Raw genomic sequence first — 18,370 nt, 5'->3', positions numbered from 1 at the left:
GCTGAGCACAGAGAAAAGAAATTATTTCTGATGTATTTCTTAGCTGATTACAATATTGCTTCTGTATTCAAACTGGTGTTCCTGGTGACCCTGGTATAGGTAGCAGAAAGTGACTTAGCATGCATTAAGGCTCAGTTTGCTCATTTCCATATGACTTGTAGAATGACCTACTTTGGGTTGAGCTCTCTTTGTTGTTTCAGCAAAATGTGCTGGGTGTGCAGGTCTGGGTTTTCACTGTGATGCCACTCAGCTAGTACTAGGTTTTGTGGTTTTTGTTTTCAAGCAACTTCTCATTTCTGTAATTTAAACTCATTTACTCAAAAGTATTTCTGAAAAAAAATTTAATTTTCTTGATCTTTTTCAGATTATCAGAGGCTGATGACAGTGGCAGAGACCATCACAGCGCTAATGTTTCCATTTCAGTGGCAGCATGTGTATGTTCCTATCCTTCCTGCATCCCTCCTTCATTTTCTAGATGCTCCTGTCCCTTACCTCATGGGCTTGCACTCTAATGGACTGGATGATAGGTCTAAGCTGGAACTTCCTCAAGAGGTGAGAGGAGCTTGTCTTGATTGATTAAATATTGTCCATGACTACGAGGGAAGTGAGAAATGATCCAAAACACCAGTGCTAACTGTAACAGCCATTGTCAAGTTCTTGCTGGCTCTGATTTGAGATAGGTCTTGGCTTCTTGGAGACGCTGACAAAAATCTGGTGAAATAGGTAAAGCCCTGCTTTTGAAATTATATGCTCTGATAGTATTCAACTGTAATTTTACGGGAACTGATGTATCGGGGTTACAGAAAGAACATTTTTGTGCTGGAAAAATTAACTTTGTAATGCCAGGAAGCATGAGGAAGTGCAGTGTGAATTCCCCAGCTGTGGCCAAAAGGTTGTGGTGGTGAGTGAGCAGAGCTTGACTGGCATCAGCACTGTGCTGGTTCCTGGCTGTGTGGGCTTAGGTTGGGTTTCCCTGCCCTGGATTTCTCTCTTGGGGTTGGCTTGCATGGACTCAGCCTGCCAGGTGTCTGCACAAAACCGTTTCAGATTTTCTCCTGGAATGCCTGCTTCAGTCTGCAGCAAAACGTCAGCATGTACTTGAGCAAACTTCAGCTTGTTGGGGTAGTGCTGAGAAGCCTTGGGAGCAGCAGCCCCTGTGTAAAGGAGAAGGAAATGGTCTGTAAAGGTTCTGCAACTCATCCCTGAGGCTGGGACTACCTTCAGACTACTTAGAGGTTGTCCTTATATATTTTATCCCCCTGCTCACTTCACTCCTTATAGGGATGTGCCAGGAGAGTTTAAGACCTGGTTGTGAGAATCAAGGCACTATCCAAGGCAGCAGAGGAAATATCTGGCCCCTTCTTACTTGTAGGTGTAACTTTTCAGGGGAGGAACTGTGTAAATCATAGGAAACACCCTACTTACAGTCCCTGGTAGGATTCTCTGCCTTTTTCTCTGACTGTGGGTTTTCCTCTATTACCATTTGCATTTCTGGGACAGCAGAAGCGTGGCAAGTGCAAGGTTTTGTGGTGGTGGTTTTTGTTTTCGTTATCAGGCAGTGTCAAGCTATGCTGCAGCACAAAAACCCCTTCCTTTTTAAAAAAGCTGTGTGAAATTAAAGACAAGATATTTTTGTGAACCTCCAGTCTGGTCTCCATGACAACATTGCTCTTTTTCTCAAATCCATATGCTGGTAGTCTTCATTTGTTTTTCCTGGCAAGTTCAAAGTAAAACTTTTTTTTTTTTTTCAAACTTTTTTTTCTATGAAAACTAAAATGTTTAACCTATTGATTTTTTTTTTGTCTCGCTCACCTTTTTTTTTTTTTTAAATTTTCCACTGGCATAATTAATAACAGAGTATTGTATGTTCTTGCCATGAAAACAAAAGTCTTTTGCTTAGGTTTACTATTTTTTCAGAATTTTGGGTGTACTGATGGGCCTAATTAATATGGTTAGTACACTTTTTAGAGAGAATAGCTGATGAAATAAAATGCATGTGTGTATATTCATGTTAATATGCACTGTGGATGTTTTCACTGTTACCACAAGCTTCTAAAAGACTGTCCTCCTTTTGTAAAGAATTTCCTCATTTTAAAATCACTGTAATACTTCCAACTAAATAAACATATTTTAATTTCAAATAGACATTTTCATTATTTAAAAGGTAAGTAGTTTTTGGAAGAGATTTTTCCAGTTGTTTTGGAGGTTTAAAGTAAGGCAATTGATCTATTTTTAGATGTTTGAAATTAAATCCAAGTACTATTAAAAAGTAATCTGACACCTCAATTTACATTTTGTTTTACAGGTAGCCTTTTATGTGAAGGTGGAGGAGTAGATTTTTGATAGTATCTTGCAGAGATGAGAATTGTCTGGGAGAGGAGGACAGACAAGACAGAAAGCAGCAACCACATGCCCATGTGGTGGAATTTGCTGCAAGACTTCCTTGTCCTTCTGAAGTTTCAGCTTTTCTTTTCTCATTTGAAGAGTGAGCTCTTAAAACTTTGTACACAATGAGTTTGACCTAGCCTGAGAAATCCCCTTGGTAGTCACTGCTGGGTAAGGTTTCTTGTGAGCTGTAGAAGTCCTTTGCATTGTAGGCTGGAGATGTGGCATAGAAATGGACTGGAGACTCCATTCTCTTAGTAAATAATGAAAAAGTTATCCTGTAGCAATAGATTTGTTTATTCAAGGAGTTAAGTAAACTGGGAAGAACAGGCGCTGACTATTATTGAGGTTTTCATTGTAGGGAGTTTGCTTAAAAAAAAAATCCAGCTAACCAAAAAAGAAACCCAAACAAATCCCCATAGAACAGCGAACAAAAACTGCCAAGGAGCATGAATAATGTGGTATTGTAGAGCAGTAGATGAGGGCATATGGATTCCATTGTTTGTACTTCAATAAAGACAAATTTATTATCAGTATCAGAGGGGCTATTATATTTAACATTGTTTATCTCTAAAGTTTGGAATGTATATCAACATTTATGAATTCATCAGGGTTATATGAGGAACTCCTCTTGGCTCCTGATATCAGAATTTTCCTCACTTATCACAGAGGGTATACAGAGAGCTGTTCTGTGTTGTAATTAATTCTGACTTCTGCAAAAAACTTTTTTCTTTGTCTTGAAACTGCCTAAGCTGCATCTCTGTTCCTAATCTATTTACATGGATGTGTGGGACGGCTGCTGTTTAAGAAAGCAATATCTGATTTAGGCAGGGGCCAAAGGGGTTTGCTTTGAGAGAAAATCTAGTTAGCGCTTCTCAGCTGAAGGTCATTGTGGAAGAAAATAATATTGCTGTCTAGCACAGCATGGGTACCTCAGTGTCACTGTAGACTTCTTCATTGTGGTTTTGTAATGAAGTTTTAAAATTACTAATTTGTCTTGCTCAAAGTGTTTTAGGCTAATAATGTGAGAATACTGTCTGTCCCAACTCAGATTTGGTTTGGTGTAAGTCTTGCAGACATGTGCCATAAGGCTTGTTCTGGTGGTAGCCTCCCATATTTGGGTCACATCTGGTGTTTCCAGGGGATGCTTTACCATATGAGCATGGAAATCCAGCTGTATCCTTGAAGTTAATGCTTGTGGCAGATGGTGATTAAAATATTCAACAAAAAAGTTGTGTTAGTACAAAATTCAGTTTTACGTTATCCCTTGGGTACATCAGGCCCTGATGGAGAATTCATTGAAGACCACCAGTGACCAGCAGACCTGACTCTCTATAGCCCGGTAGAACTAGGAAATGCTGAGGTTTAGTGTAGAGTTGAGTTTCTTGTGCATGTCAGCAGCAGAGTGCTCGTTCTCACAGGTGCTGCTGCTTTTCTGAGGGCTCTGTGTGCATGAGCATCCTTGTGGTTTCCCTGGCAGCTGCATCAGGGGCATCCCAGAAGAGAAGGGGAGGGCATGGGAGAAGCTGTGCTAGAATAAGGTGCTGCAAATGTCAAAGGGGAAGAGAAGGACATGCAGCTGCTTCAGGTGTTGCTGGGAAAAGTGTGCTTTGTTTATCAGTAGAACTGATCTTTAAAAGTGGTTTTAACAGCTTACTCACGGATCACAAACCTAGCAAGTACTGAAGTAAGATTGGGTTTTTTGATGTGTCTTTGCATTTCCTTCTAAAGAAACTTCTCCAGTGATGTAGAAATACATTTTTAACAAGCAAGTTAATCCAGACCATTTCATGCAGCAGGATTTACATGTATATCTCACCACTCTTAATTTAGGAGAATGGTAGAAATTGAAATTATTTTCAGTGGAAATAAGCAGTGCTGAGTTTCTAATACTGGTGCAGTCAATCCAAGTAGTAGCTCATTAAAAAGCCTGTTTTTAATGAAGTGATCCCAAGGGTCTTGGGCTATAGCTTTTCATATTAGAAAGCTCGAAAGACTTTAAAACATAAAATGCATTTTCTCTGCTAGTATAAGACAGATTATATATCTATATTCAGTGGTTTTATTTCAGCCAATAAAAGGATGTGATTCAGTGCTAAACCTGAAGAAATTCTATGGGTTTTTATTTTTGTACATTGTTTCAGAAGATAAGAAAGATCTCCTGAAAAGCTTTTTTCCTTCTGATGCTAGCACATTAGACCAAGATAATTATTTAAAGATAATCAGTGCTTTGTATGTGTTCTCAGGCTATCTGCTGATGGTTTGATCCTTGATAATACTGCAAATTTATTGACAAACTTCAGTTTTATATCTTCTCGTACTCCAGTGTGAACAGCCACCTGAGGAGTTTCTGAAGGCTGCAATGGCTTTGAGCTGTAAGCTATTCTCAGTCCCAAATTCTGGGTTGGCATGAATGACAGCAGTGATGACAATAAGTGTGGAAGGTCCCCATTTGCTTACAGGAGTGGCACAGGAGCATCCTCCAGAATTTAGGCCCACGGTAGACACACTTGCCACAAGTCAGCTGTGGGTGTATGAAGTTGCACATCCGTGTTCTCTGTGTGTTGTGTGAAGTGGGTGGTCATTTGCAAGGTTGGGGCCAATTGCACAGAGGTGATACAGGCTGTAGATGAGTGGGGTTTAGTCTGTCACTGCTGTGTTCAGACAGAACCTAAATTGTTTCCTTCTGTGCTTTGGAACAGAGCTGAAAGGAAAGGTAGGAGCTTGATGCAGACCCTGCTAGATCTGTGTGGGGCTTTGGCCTTTATTGTACTTGAGGTCAAACTAAGGAATTGCAATTGTCTTTTGGGTTTGGAATGGATGAGTGCACTCCAGACCCCACTAAGCCCACAGAAAGTAGTGCTGTTGACTTCAGGGAACCAGGCACTGGCACCAGACAGACGGACACTGGTTGGCTTAGATTCACATTTCTAAGGTTTGTAAGACTTTCACCTGGACACCCTGTTACTTGGAATGATAAAAGTTTATGGCAAAGACAAGTTTTTAAATTTGGATGTGACATCCTTGTTCCTTAGTGTAGTGTCTCAGGAGAATCTTTTATTGTAGATGATGTAATGTGTCCTCTCTTGTGACAGTCTGCTATTGAAGTGGTGTGTAACTGTTTTGGGGTTTTCTTTTGATCAGAAAACTAATATGTGAGCAACAAATAAAAGAATAGGACTGTTCTAGAGACCCGAAATACCAAGTAACTAACTTAAGGATGCTCTTTCAATTGTATCTCTACTTACACATGTTGCCAAGTGTCTTGTCTTTATATAAATTTTGTGGTTTGTGTGCATAAAATAATAAACAGTGTATCCATGTAGAGAGCTGTCAGCTATTCACAGCCCGCTCAACTGTGCTGCCTCCAGAGACAAAATAACTAAATCCTTGTGGCCAAAGAACTCCTTTATTTTTCTGCTTTGTGTGCTTGCCCAGTTCCTAGCATGCAAAATGCTTTGGATGACCAGGATTTTATAAATAATAAGTGCCTTGTAATTTTTTGTAGTTTTTAATGAGGGAACCCCTCTATCCTTACTGGTGCTCCATTCTGTTGGATCTATAGTATAGCGGCATTGTGAGATTTACTGCCCTGGTGTCTGTTGTTGATTTACTTCAGATTTTATTTTTCCAGACAAATACTGGTTTGAGACCTCTTGAAGGGCTTTTGCATTGAGATGTTTTCACCATTTCTGTTCGCTGAGGAGCACAGCCTTTGCAGAAGTGTGCCTGCAGTTCTTGAGGATAACCTCAGCTTCCCTGAGTTCAGAGAGGCTAAAGTCACCTATGGAAGCTTTGCTTATGATGCTCTGGGTAGTCCTCTATCTTATGTGTTATTAACTGAGCACTGGATAACTACAGTGTCCCTGAAAAAATTCTTTACAATCTATTTAGAGTATTGCTGCACACTGACTTTTTTTTTAAAAAAATGCTTCCATATAGGCCAATTTCTGGAAAACGTAATTACAAGTTGCACGATAAGCAGTCATTATTAGGAGCTCAGAGTATTTAAACTATGTGTATTGCTCTTAGAGAGGAACCCCGGAGAAGGGAAAATCACATATTGGAAGAATAAACCAGGTGTTAGTACAGATAATTATAAGCAATTTCAGCAAGCATTGAATTTGGCTTTTTCTTCCATTGGCAAGGAATTTCATTTCAGTGTGAAGATTAGAATTTCTGCATTGGTAAAGGTAATGTTTGATTTCTTTTTGACCAAGTGCTTTGTGGGTACAACCAAGCTTATTTACCAAGAGTGATGGTCTCTGCAGAATCTGATCCAAAAAGGAAAGAAAGTTGAATGGCATCAATTAAAGGAAGTTGTAAAAGGAAGTAATACAATTAAACTGTTTGAAGAGCTTCTTATTGAGTCTGTCTTGCCATTTTGCAGACAGCTTGAGGCAAATTCAATGCTTTTTGTTTCTTCCTCAGCACTGATTGGTAGGCATTGTGCCTGGTTTCAAAGCTTTATTTCTCTCCTGTCTTGAAGTGCTTACAGTGTTTCTGACAAATACCAGCTGACTTGACTTCTGATCGTCAAGGAACCATGGGTGTAGTGGGAACCTTGAAGCTCCTGAGTTCAGATGTTGGCTTCAGATGCTGCCTTGGAGCACTGCTGATATTAGGGAAATTTCAGCAATCACACCTGCCCTGCATAAAAGCTTTTTCTAAGGTGCACTAGAAACTGTTTGAGAATCAATGTGTTAATTCTCTTTATTGACCTTGGATCCTTTTGCAACATCTAATTCAATTTGTGATTTAATTTCCAGTAAAGGATCTATACAAGAGATACTAAACTGTTTCATATACGTTCCTTTGAGTGTTAGAAATCAATCTGCATATTAAAATGTTAGAACATTAGGAAATAGAGAACTGGACTTATATTTACCTTTGTAGCTATGGGTAATATTCTAGCAGGGCATGAATAGGACTAATTCAGTGTAAACTAGTGCAATACGTCCAGTGGAGTTCTGCTTTAAGAATTCTTTTTTCAGTTTAAATGCTGAAGCTCAATAAGATAGTTGTGTTTTAAGGAGAATTGACACTCTGTTCTATAGAAACCTGTCACAAGTACTAAATGTATATTTTCATAACAGTTTACTTGAAGGAAAGTTCTCATCAGGCTCAGCTTATTCTAGTCTACCTATTGTCAGACCCATGGCAAATTCCTACCAGAACTCCTTGTGGCTCTGATTTCTGGGATCATTCATCATTCATTCCATGTGAGGTTGATATCTTCTAATTATTTCTTTTCAATTAAATTGTGGTGGTGATTCCATCCTCCTGCACTTACTGAATCATAGGAAGTAACTGGAGATATGTCAATCCTCACGGACCTGAAAAGTGCTTTTGCTGCCAAGCTGTAGTGAGGCCTGAATTCAGGTGTGGCTCCTAGAATAATGCAGTGCAGTTAGGTTGGAACCCCATAATCTGAGTGAAATGATTTTGTGCAGTGAAGGTCAAACAGAATAGTGAAAGTCCATGTTAATTCTGCAGTGAAGAGAAATGCTTCTACAGAAGAGCAAAGTTACTTCTCTGTTCTTAACCTCTCAGGCAGATTTAACACATGACTGGGGTTCTTGCTGTGATGTGTGTAGTTATGTAATGTCTTGAAACCATTTGATTTTGCAATGGAGAAGCCAAAAGGGGAACTTTCCTCCTTGCCAAATAAAGTGAGGTAAACCTTGAAAGGTGCAGAGCTGCTTTTGTTCTTGCTGTGCAAGCCATGTAGGTGGTTTTTCTTTTCTTTTTTTTTCCTCCCACCTTGGTCTTTTTTGGTGGTAAATGAGTTGGAGATTGGAACAGAAAAACAGAATGGAAACTAGTTAGTTTCATTTTTCCCCTTTGAAGCAAACTTGCTCATTCAAAGAATTGCTTAGTTGTCAGGCAATTGCCTTTTGTTGTTTACAAAAAAGGAGAAGATAACTGCATTGCACTTCTGCAGTATCAGCACACTTTTTAGATTAAAATTTGCTAAATTTTTTTTGAGAAAAGCACTGTAATCTGAACAACTGGCAGTCACCTGCTTACATATAAACGTGTGTAAAATAGAATTGCATATATCCTGTAGTTAAAATTTAGCTGTACGTGTATGAAAAAATCACACATCTGTACCTAATTTATGTTATAATCTATTTTGTACATAGTAAATGTCTGTAAAATTAGTTTTCTTTCTCAGTTGCATCGTTAAAAGACCTGGAAATGTAAGACTTGTGTTACATTCTTCAAAACCAACCAATCAGTTCAATTATGCTTGGAGCAACTCTGTTTTACAACATAACCAAACAAATGCAAATGTGTTTGCATCATTAAATAAGTGCAAATCCCAAAGATTGATAATGTGCTTAGTGATCTTGTAATGGTGTCCTGTTCTGAATTAAATCCCAGGCTAACCTGTGCTTTGTGGATGTAGACAACCATTTCATTGAGCTGCCAGAAGACCTACCCCAGTTCCCAAATAAGCTTGAGTTCATTCAGGAAATTTCAGAGATACTGATGGCTTTTGGAATTCCACCTGAGGGAAACCTGCACTGCAGTGAAAGTGCCTCCAAGATGAAGAGCCTCAGAGCATGTGACCTGGTTTCTGATAAAAGAAATGGTAACATAGCAGGATCACCTCTGAATTCCTGTGAGCTGCTAAAGGAAAATGAGACTATTGCAAGACTCCAAGCACTTGTTAAAAGAACAGGTGTGAGTCTAGAAAAGGTAAGATATGAAATGAGCTGCACTCTCTCTGGTCCTGCAGTGGCAGATGGTCTGAAGTCATGCTCCAAAGATGCTGTATGTCTGTCTTCCCAAGAAGAAACTCTCTGTCAACACCTGGAGAGACAAGGACAAGTTTAGGGGAGACAGGGAATGGGATTTAACCCTGCAGCATCTGGGCAAACCTTTGCTGTCTGCCAAGTGTTTCTTTACTAAGATAATGTCTTCTAAAATAGCACTTTGCCTTGTTTATTCTTGCTTTTAAGATTTGTTCTAAATTGGCACCACTTTTTAATGAATTAAGTGGCTAAAACTGACATCTAGATAATCCTGAAGTTTGCATCCAGTCTCGGTTTCTACCGATACCATCTTCATTCTGTGTAGAATATATATGATTTTGCTTATATGTAATATATTTGCCATAGGGTTACTGTGATGCCTTTTTCTGGTTAATGTTGTAGAGTTCATGAGTGTCTGATTCCCAGCAAGTGGACATGCACAGCTCATGGTGATCCTGATTGGATTTTTTGAGTGATTAGAATTGTGAAACAAAAAATAAATTGAGGCCCTTTGTGCATAAAATGTACTACCTGAAAGGCCACTGGGAGTTTTTTGAGCTTTTGTGGAACAAACTCTCTGTGGAACACACTGTCACTGGTTTGTAATTTTTTTTCCCCCCTCCAAATTGAATATCTCAATTTTATTGCATTTTCCATTATTTTTAGCCCACATCTTAACTGAAAATGCATTTTCTTAAAGATTACTCTGAGGTGTGTAGAGGGGAATTGTGATTTACACTGTTAAGGGCTTAGGCTACAGGGAATTGGCTACTAGATATGCACAGCTTCTTGTTACTGTGCATTTCTGTCTTCATTTGAAAGCTGGTTTGTGTTTAACATTTCTAAACCTGGAGCTGTTTGACACACAAGATATAGATTTGCCTAATATGCAAATTTTTTGAAGTAGTAAGAACCTCTAAAAAGTCTTTGCAGATGATTGAAGGGTAAGAGAAAGTAAATTAAGTCCGTGGCATACATTGGCATATATATGGTTGTTATTTACCCTTTTAAATTTAAAATATATCCAGTGCAAACAGCACTGAATTGAGTTTTGGTTTATTATGAGAAAATTTTCTAGGCAAAGGTTTCTGTTTAGATTTTTTTTTTGGTTTTACTCTTTTATTGCAGTGGTTGAAACAGTAAGTATTTTTTTAATTGAAATGTTGACTTGAAGAGTTGGTAGCTGAATGGCAGATTAAAGTCTTGTGTGCCTGGAATACCTGACAAAGCATCAATACAAATTATTTGTGTTTTCCCTTACTTTTTCAGCTGGAGGTGAAAGAGGAGACTAGTAGCAAAAAGGATCTTAAAATTCAGTGTGATGAAGAAGAATTCAAGATTTACCAGCTGAACATTCAGATTCGGGAAGTTTTTGCCAACCGCTTCACACAAATGTTTGCAGATTATGAAGTGTTTGTCATTCAGCCCAGTCAGGACAAGGAATCCTGGTTTACAAACAGAGAACAGATGCAAAACTTTGATAAAGTAAGTTGTAATAAAAAGGTACCTCAATGTCAGAGGTAAAACAGTATTCAAACGTAAGGCTTTGTGTGTGGGGCCATCAAATGGAGAACTGTACTGTCAAAGTCGTAATTTCTTCCTTAAATTTCAGTGTTCCCAAAAAAAGTTACATTTAGATATGTGGAAAATTCTATAAAAATACAGACTTAGAGGGCTAAAGATGCACTTTTAAGGATACTGTAGAAAAATGCAGCTTGCTTAGAAAGCCTCACTTAAGGGCTAACCTCCACATTAAGGTTAAGTATTACTAGTGGAAACTGATTTTTAACCAGAGGAATTGCCGAATATGTTAATGAATTAAGTCGTGGCCCCAAATAATGCTTATGTACATGTGTACCAAATGTATTCCTAACTCTTTTGTAGAGAAACATAAGACCCAGATCTTCTAATTTTTGCACTGTCTTCTTTGCTGGAGATATTTGACAGCAGGATAGTTCACGTGGGAGAAGATTGTTGGAGCACTGTCTGCTAAAACACTCATCTGGTTCCCACCAAGTTGTATGAAAAGATTCCCATTGATTTCACAAGCTGTGTGCCCAGCCAGAAATACCAAATCTACACACTTGCAGTATGATGGTGTGGTTTGCTGGGATCCTGTTGAAATTTTTAGAAGATTAAGGAAATGTTAAAATCACAGTGTATCAATTATTATGCTATACAGTAGGTGATGGTCCTGATGCTGAAAATTTCATATAGACTGCTTGTTTTGGGGATAGAATTGATTGTTGTAATAAACCAGGCTTTTAAATGGCACCAAAGCGCTCTCATTCATCCTTGATCAGAAAAATTAGTGCTTCTGGTGGATGTCTCTCTCTCTTTGCAGACTCCCAAACACTCTTATCTCTTCTTGTCTCTTAGGCTTCTTTCTTGTCTGACCAGCCTGAACCTTACTTGCCTTTCCTCTCAAGATTCCTGGAGACCACAATGTTGCATCCTTTATTGACAATAAGATTATGTGCCATGATGAAGACGACAAAGACCCTGTTTTGAGAGTTTTTGATTCTAGGGTGGATAAAATCAGGCTGCTGAACGTCAGGACGCCGACTCTGCGCACATCTATGTATCAAAAGTGCACGACCATTGATGAGGCTGGTAAGGGCCATGAGGCACTTGCTTGACAGTTACTGCAACTGGTCAGTGCTGTTTGTTGTAGATTAAGTAATGATTCATGCTTTGAAACCTCAAAAGAAAAATTAGACCAAAATAGCAGAGATGTAAAGCTTAAACGGGGGACTAAACATTTTCGGTGATGTTGAGATGTGAGATGAAATTAATGTAAAGTAGAATCAGATGTTTTCCTGCATGCTTTGTGTGTGAAAGATGTCTGAGCTTAAGGAGATGGACATTTTTCTCCTTTTGGTGGCATTCTTTGATATCAGAAACACTCTTGTACTAATGTCCCTATTGAAATCAGTAAGCAACTTCCACCTCTTTCTTTGACATCTGCTTTTAGTTGAAGATATGTGATTACAGGTATGTGTCTGATTAAAACACCTTAAAAATACTAACTTTCTTCCTGTTTCAGAGAAATCTATTGAAATAAGGCTGGCAAAAATAGATCACACTGCAGTTCACCCACACTTGCTGGACATGAAAATTGGACAAGGGAAATATGAGCTTGGATTTTTTCCGAAGCTTCAGTCTGATGTTTTGTCCACTGGCCCAGCAAGCAACAAGTGAGTAAGCTAAGGCTACAGGTGCCAAGTCTTGACAAGATCTATAGAATGGCACTAAAGCAGAGATCTTAGAAAGCAAAGTCAGTTTTGGGTTTGGTTTCTTCAAGTGGGAGCAGATCAGATGATGTGGGGTGGGATTTTTGCTATGTTTGGGTTTTTTTTCTTTTTTAAATCTGGACTTCTTGAAGCAAATTTACTGAAGAAGGCCCTCTTATGTTTGAGATGATAGTTTGTGTACTTTGAATTACTTACAATTATCATCACTATAAAAGCAGATCCCCTTATTTGATCTCAAGTAGGAGCTAGCAAATGTTTCAGGATATTTTCTTATAAAAATCTTGAAGGAGGAGGTGGAAGGCTTAAATTGTCCCTGAAATTGTGTGTGGGGGGAAGGAAAAATACAAAGCACATATATGTGATCTAATAGTCTAATATATTTTGGTAGCCCAGTATTCCAGAGATTCTGTATGTGTTTGCAGCTGTGCTTTGGCTGATGTAATTGATGTCAGCATATTCAGTATAGAATAAGCTGGAAATTGTCTCTGCCCTTCCCCTGACTCCTGATATTTGGCTGATGTTATTCCCCCACGTGTAGGTGGACAAAGAGGAACGCTCCTGCTCAGTGGAGGCGGAAGGACAGACAGAAGCAGCACACGGAGCACCTGCGTCTGGACAATGACCAGAGAGAGGTGAAAATTGTTCAGCTCTAGAGATCTGATTTTTTTTTTTTACCTAATGGCTTGAAAAATGTTCTGCAACCTTCATGAAATGTCTAGACAGTTGCTTGTAGTTCATATCTGCTCTCCCTTAAGTGTATTTAATACAAGTGAAGTAGCAGACCAAAAATCCTTAATTTTCCTGTTATAAAAATTATGTCATTTTTGCCCCCTCTCAAGACAAAATTATTTCATCCCACATATAGGAGAGTTCTCTGAAAATATAATCACATGACTTCAAGTTGTTCTGGGTTTTTTTCTTTTAAAGGGGGAAATTTCCCTTTTAAAGAGGGAAATTAATAGTTTTCAGCCATCTATTTCCCATCTCTAAATAACTTAGTCACCCTGTGCGTCTTGTGTATTTGACGGAGGAAAGATAGCCACCTCTAGAGAGGGATTAATTTCATCCTAGAATCAGGAGCATTGCCTTTGGAGTTGCCTAAGTGTCTTCTGTAGACCATAATAAAAGTCTTAAAGTGACAAAGTGGGAGACAACCTCATTGCTAAGGTGAGAATATGAAGCCCACCCATACTGTCCCGTTTGTGTCTGTCTGTTTTTACACAGCACAGTCTGATGCTGATTTACCCACCCTCTGCACTGATGAACCTCTCACCACTGCTCCTACAGCTGAGACGGTTTTTCTTTGTGGTGAAGTGGTTTTGAAAGATCTGGGTGAAGTGAACTAATTACAGTACAGTTTCTGATTCGTATGGTAGGCTGCAAACTGTTATACAAGATGTTGATTTTTGGGTAATTCCAAGAATAGTCTGGCTCAAAATATTAGAGATTTTTTGTTTGCTTACTAACCCCAGAGTTTTGCTTTTGTTTGTGTGTTATTCATTGAAAACAATATTCTCTTGCCTTGTTAATATCCTTAGAAAAGCTTAATTTTGAATTTTAAAGGAGGAGCAGTCTTGTGTCTGTTAGGATAGTGTTGTGAAACTCAAGTCTGTTTGTTCAGTTCGTCCTTTATGGTAGTGATGGACTTAATTGCCTTCCTAGTGTACTCATTTCTGGAATTTACTTGCTGGTTTGTTAAAGTTTTGTTGAATTATAGCGTCATCTCTGTCACCCATAACCTTGTAACGGAAAAATGTCTGCATAATAAAAACCTCTACGAGTTGTTTCTGGCTTTGACATGTTCCATATGCTCAGATAACTGAAGTTCTTTTTACTTAGATGTAACAGAAATGAATAGAATTTGATTTCTAACCTCATTACGGTGCTAAACAACACAATTATTAAAGCATGTAAACTTCTGAGCTAATTACAGAGGCAAAAATCTGCCTTTGGGGTGTTTTGTTTGTTTTGGTTTTTTTAACTGATTCCTCACAAGTTTATTTCCTATAGGAGTTATTCTGTCACAAAAAGCAAATAATATCCAAGGAATAAATATTTTGAAATACATGCTCAGCTGGGGGTACCGAGTGCCAGTGGTAATGGTGCTGTTGTTTTAGGGGTTTATGCTGTACCTCTGGTGACATAATGGTGATTGAACATTGACCCCTTCTCTGGGTGAACCCTAGACTTCCACAGTAGGTTTGAGGGTGGGGAGGGAGCTCTTCTGAGGTCAACACTGGAGGTCAGGCTGAGCAGGAGGCGTCAAACTGCAGGCTTGGGAGTTTGAAACAAATTGAAGTTTTGCGGAAGCCAACAAAAATCTGTGCACTTGAGACTTTTGTAAACATTTGTGCCCAGTGGAGGGCAGAGTTCACACCAATCCACTGATTTAACACCATCTTTTCTTTTTTCCTTTCAGATTCATTGCTTATGAATTTATTTTTATGTTGAGTTCTTGGGAGTTCTGCGTTATGTCTTCACTCTTCCTTTTCTGTTTTGCATGCTTGCTTTTATTACTTCATATGTGCTTACCACTTTCACTTTACATCTGCTTGGCTTTTTGCTACCAACTTATCCTGCCAGCACCTGGACTTTTCCATGTCAGAGCTTCAGTTGCAGTTATGTTTAGACTGGGACCAGCATGATTGGCCCTTCATGCCCTCTGTAAAATCTGTGTCAGAGCATTATCTGGTATGTCCAATGCACAATATAACTGTAATCATAGTTCTGGATAAAGATGCATAATTAAATGTTTATATCATAGCTCTTTAGTGCAAGGCCAGTGGAGAAGGTGGGGTTTTCCCTCTTTGTTGTGTCTGACAGATCTATTCATTGGCAAGTCAGTTGGTCATTATTTCAACGTAAGTTAGAGAGGTTTCCTGTTAATTTGATACATGTACTAATCCTGAGTATTCCATCAGTGCCTGTACAGGACTTTCTTTCTATCACTAATTCTCAGTTGACTATGCCCTAAGCAACTTGTGATCACCTGGCTTCCAAAATATTTGTCGTATCACTCTTCTCTCTGGGGTGAAAACATGGCAACTCCTTGATGGCAGTGATAGGAGCAGAAGAGCTTTTTCGAGTAGAGTGGGTTCAGGAAATGATTTTCCTCAAAAATGCAGGTGGTTCACAGCTGAGATATGTTGCTATCATTTGCATTGTGCAGCTGCTTCCTGAAAGAGCAAAGTTTTCTTGCAACCCCTGTGTAGACCAGTCTGCCACTTGAATCGTCTTGGTCTGGATAGCTTTTGCAAATTTTCCTTTAAATTAAAAAAAAAAAAAAAAAAAAAAGACAATTGGCAATGGTGCAGGGAGTAATTGAATCTCGATGCATCTGAATATCCTTGGCAGTTTGTATTGTGTTTTTGTAATTTAGCAACGTGTGTTCTAATACTGTATAGACAGTATAAATGAGGATTTGACTTCTGGTGAAATAGTTTAAGTGTCTCAGCCCTAAATGATGCTGGATATAAAAAGGGGCCTTTTCTGAAAGAGGATGTTATACTTTCCTCCTCACTCCAGAGGTGTGGGTTATAAAGATAAGTTTACCTTTTTCTCTTGGCCAAGTAGTCTCACCTGCACTTTTGTCTGTGTTTGTCCATTTTCTCCCCCAATACAGAAATACATCCAAGAAGCTAGGAATCTGGGCAGCACCATTCGACAGCCCAAACTCTCTAACCTCTCTCCATCAGTAATTGCACAGACAAACTGGAAGTTTGTAGAAGGCTTGTTGAAGGAATGCCGAAATAAGGTAATACAGAGAATAATTCTGCTCTCCTGCACCTCATATCCATCCTTTCTGGACCATTTTGTATCCAGTATGGTTGAAACCCCCCCACCCCACTTGTCTGCCATCTGTTTCTGCTTTATTACTTTGAGGATTTTTGTGTGGTGGTGAGAAATTAATGAAGAGATAATGTATTCAGAAATTCTGCAAGGAGCAGAGACTTCATCAAGCAGATTTATGATAGAGATTGAATATTCTGACGGGTCTTTACCATCCCACTGCCCAAGTCTATTATACCACATCTCAATTATAACTAATGAGACAGTACTATTTCAACAGGAGTGAATAGTCCAAAAGAGAGACTTGTGGTGAAAATACAGCTTTTTTCATAACTACATTTCTGAGGTGTAAGTTTTTAAGCACTTAACAAAGAAATTTGGCATTAATTTGTAGACATGCTTCACCAGTATATATACAACATACTAATCTGAAGTAAATGTTAATGTTTATAAAAATACAGCAAAGAGAATAATTATGAAATAGACACTTTCTTGCCTAAAGTCAGTGGACTTAATTATTATAGTAATCTAAATAACTATATACTAATATAAAATAACAATACAATTTTTCATAAAACTCTATATAATATGTACATCTACTTCTGGTTTTACTTTATGGAACTGTCCAAATAATTCCTATCCCTTAATAGATGGTGAAAATTTTTGAAGATAGACTTGGCTCTGTGACAGTGAGAAATTGCCAGAGAGAGTGGCGGGGAGAAGCAGCTAGGGGCTAACTTGGACTTCTTAATCTCCACCAAGACTGTGCAGAGGTGCTTAAGGGAGTATTCCTCATTTGAAAGCGAGTCTAGAACAGGAACAAAGATGAAAAAATGTGTAAGAGATGAGCAGAACTGATTCCCTCACCATTTTTTCCTCCAGTTGGCTGTATGATGAATATATTGTGTAAGACTGTACTTCAAGAACTGGTGAAAGCTTTATTGGCCAGTATGAAATTGTGCACAGTTTAGGAGAATATGGCTCGTGAGGAAGCTCAAGAGGTGCATTCTAGAATGGGTTTGGTTTAATCCAAATGCCCTTCTGGCAGAACAGCATTTCCCAGGACTGACCTACCGATGCTACTCGGAAACACTGGGGCTCATTCACCTCCCCTGGTGTGGTGAACAGAGGAGGGGAACAAAGTGTCCACCTTGGGGAGTGCATCCAGTACTCACCAGGCTTTAAAACTACCCCAAGCTCTGTGTTTTGTGGCCTTGCTGCTGGGCATCCAGCTTGTTAATGTGTGACCTGCTGTTCTCTTTGTTGGGGTTACTCTGTGGAGGATGATTTGCCCTTTTTTAGAAAACTAGATCAGCACTGATGCTGTCCTGGCTTGAAAACCAGAGATAAAAGAAGGGCTGTTCTGCACTAATGCCAGAAATATATATATATACAGCCAGTTATTCTGCCAAAACTGTTATCATGTGCTTCGTTATCGGTCATTTTAAAAGTGTAATTGGTGTTGGAAACTCCTGGGAGAGATTTAGCTCTCTTTTGCCTTGTCCTTTTTGAGACTAAGAGGATGTTGGTTGAGAAAATGGGTCGAGAAGCTGTGGAGCTTGGTCATGGTGAAGTGAATATCACAGGAGTGGAAGAGAACACCCTGATAGCCAGTCTGTGTGACCTCTTGGAAAGAATATGGAGCCATGGTCTGCAAGTCAAACAGGTGAGGAATTGCTGTACATTGCAGAGGACACTTCCCTAAAGATGCTTTTCCTCTCTCTGCTTTCAGAGGACACCTTTAGTGTGTATGTAGATGTGTTAAATTGCTTGTGTCCCCCATTTTTTTTTTAATGTGAGTTCCTACCCCTCTGTCTGTCTCCCTGTTGTGGGATATGTGCAAGTATACCTTTAGATGTGTTCCATGTATGAGTTCTTGGAAGACTCTCTGTTTAACCCGGGATTTTTGTTTGGTTTGGTGGGTTTTGGTAGGTTTTTTTTAATGGTATGGTAAAAAAACCAAAAAAACCCTATTGCTGTGTTCTTACTATCTTTGTAAGTGAAGTTGCATAGACTACAAGTCAGCATATCCTAAAAGTGCTCTGAGTGGGATGGGGGAATTGTTTTCCTGAAGGACAATTTAGTACTTCCAAGTAACAGTCTTGCTATTTTGGTTCTTCCTGAGTGATGTAGGGTTACTGAAATTATGGTTACAAGATCACTAGCTAGACATGTTGGGTT

At 38.9% G+C, this 18,370-nt stretch overlaps 1 protein-coding gene across 1 annotated transcript in view; it reads left to right on the top strand.

Annotated features, from left to right (window-relative positions):
* The window catches only part of DENND5A (DENN domain containing 5A), a 64,169-nt gene that overhangs the window by 26,277 nt on the left and 19,522 nt on the right, over positions 1 to 18,370 (top strand). Inside the window, 9 exon segments of the mRNA XM_040066252.1 lie at positions 365 to 552; positions 8,773 to 9,090; positions 10,416 to 10,631; positions 11,526 to 11,592; positions 11,595 to 11,759; positions 12,193 to 12,343; positions 12,939 to 13,032; positions 16,023 to 16,154; positions 17,703 to 17,855. Of these exon segments, the coding sequence (XP_039922186.1) occupies positions 365 to 552; positions 8,773 to 9,090; positions 10,416 to 10,631; positions 11,526 to 11,592; positions 11,595 to 11,759; positions 12,193 to 12,343; positions 12,939 to 13,032; positions 16,023 to 16,154; positions 17,703 to 17,855 (1,484 nt within the window).

Source organism: Hirundo rustica, chromosome 6 (assembly GCF_015227805.2).
Source record: "Hirundo rustica isolate bHirRus1 chromosome 6, bHirRus1.pri.v3, whole genome shotgun sequence".
In the NCBI taxonomy this organism is placed as follows: Eukaryota; Metazoa; Chordata; class Aves; order Passeriformes; family Hirundinidae; genus Hirundo; species Hirundo rustica.
This window is presented reverse-complemented; position numbering and strand designations above follow the sequence as displayed.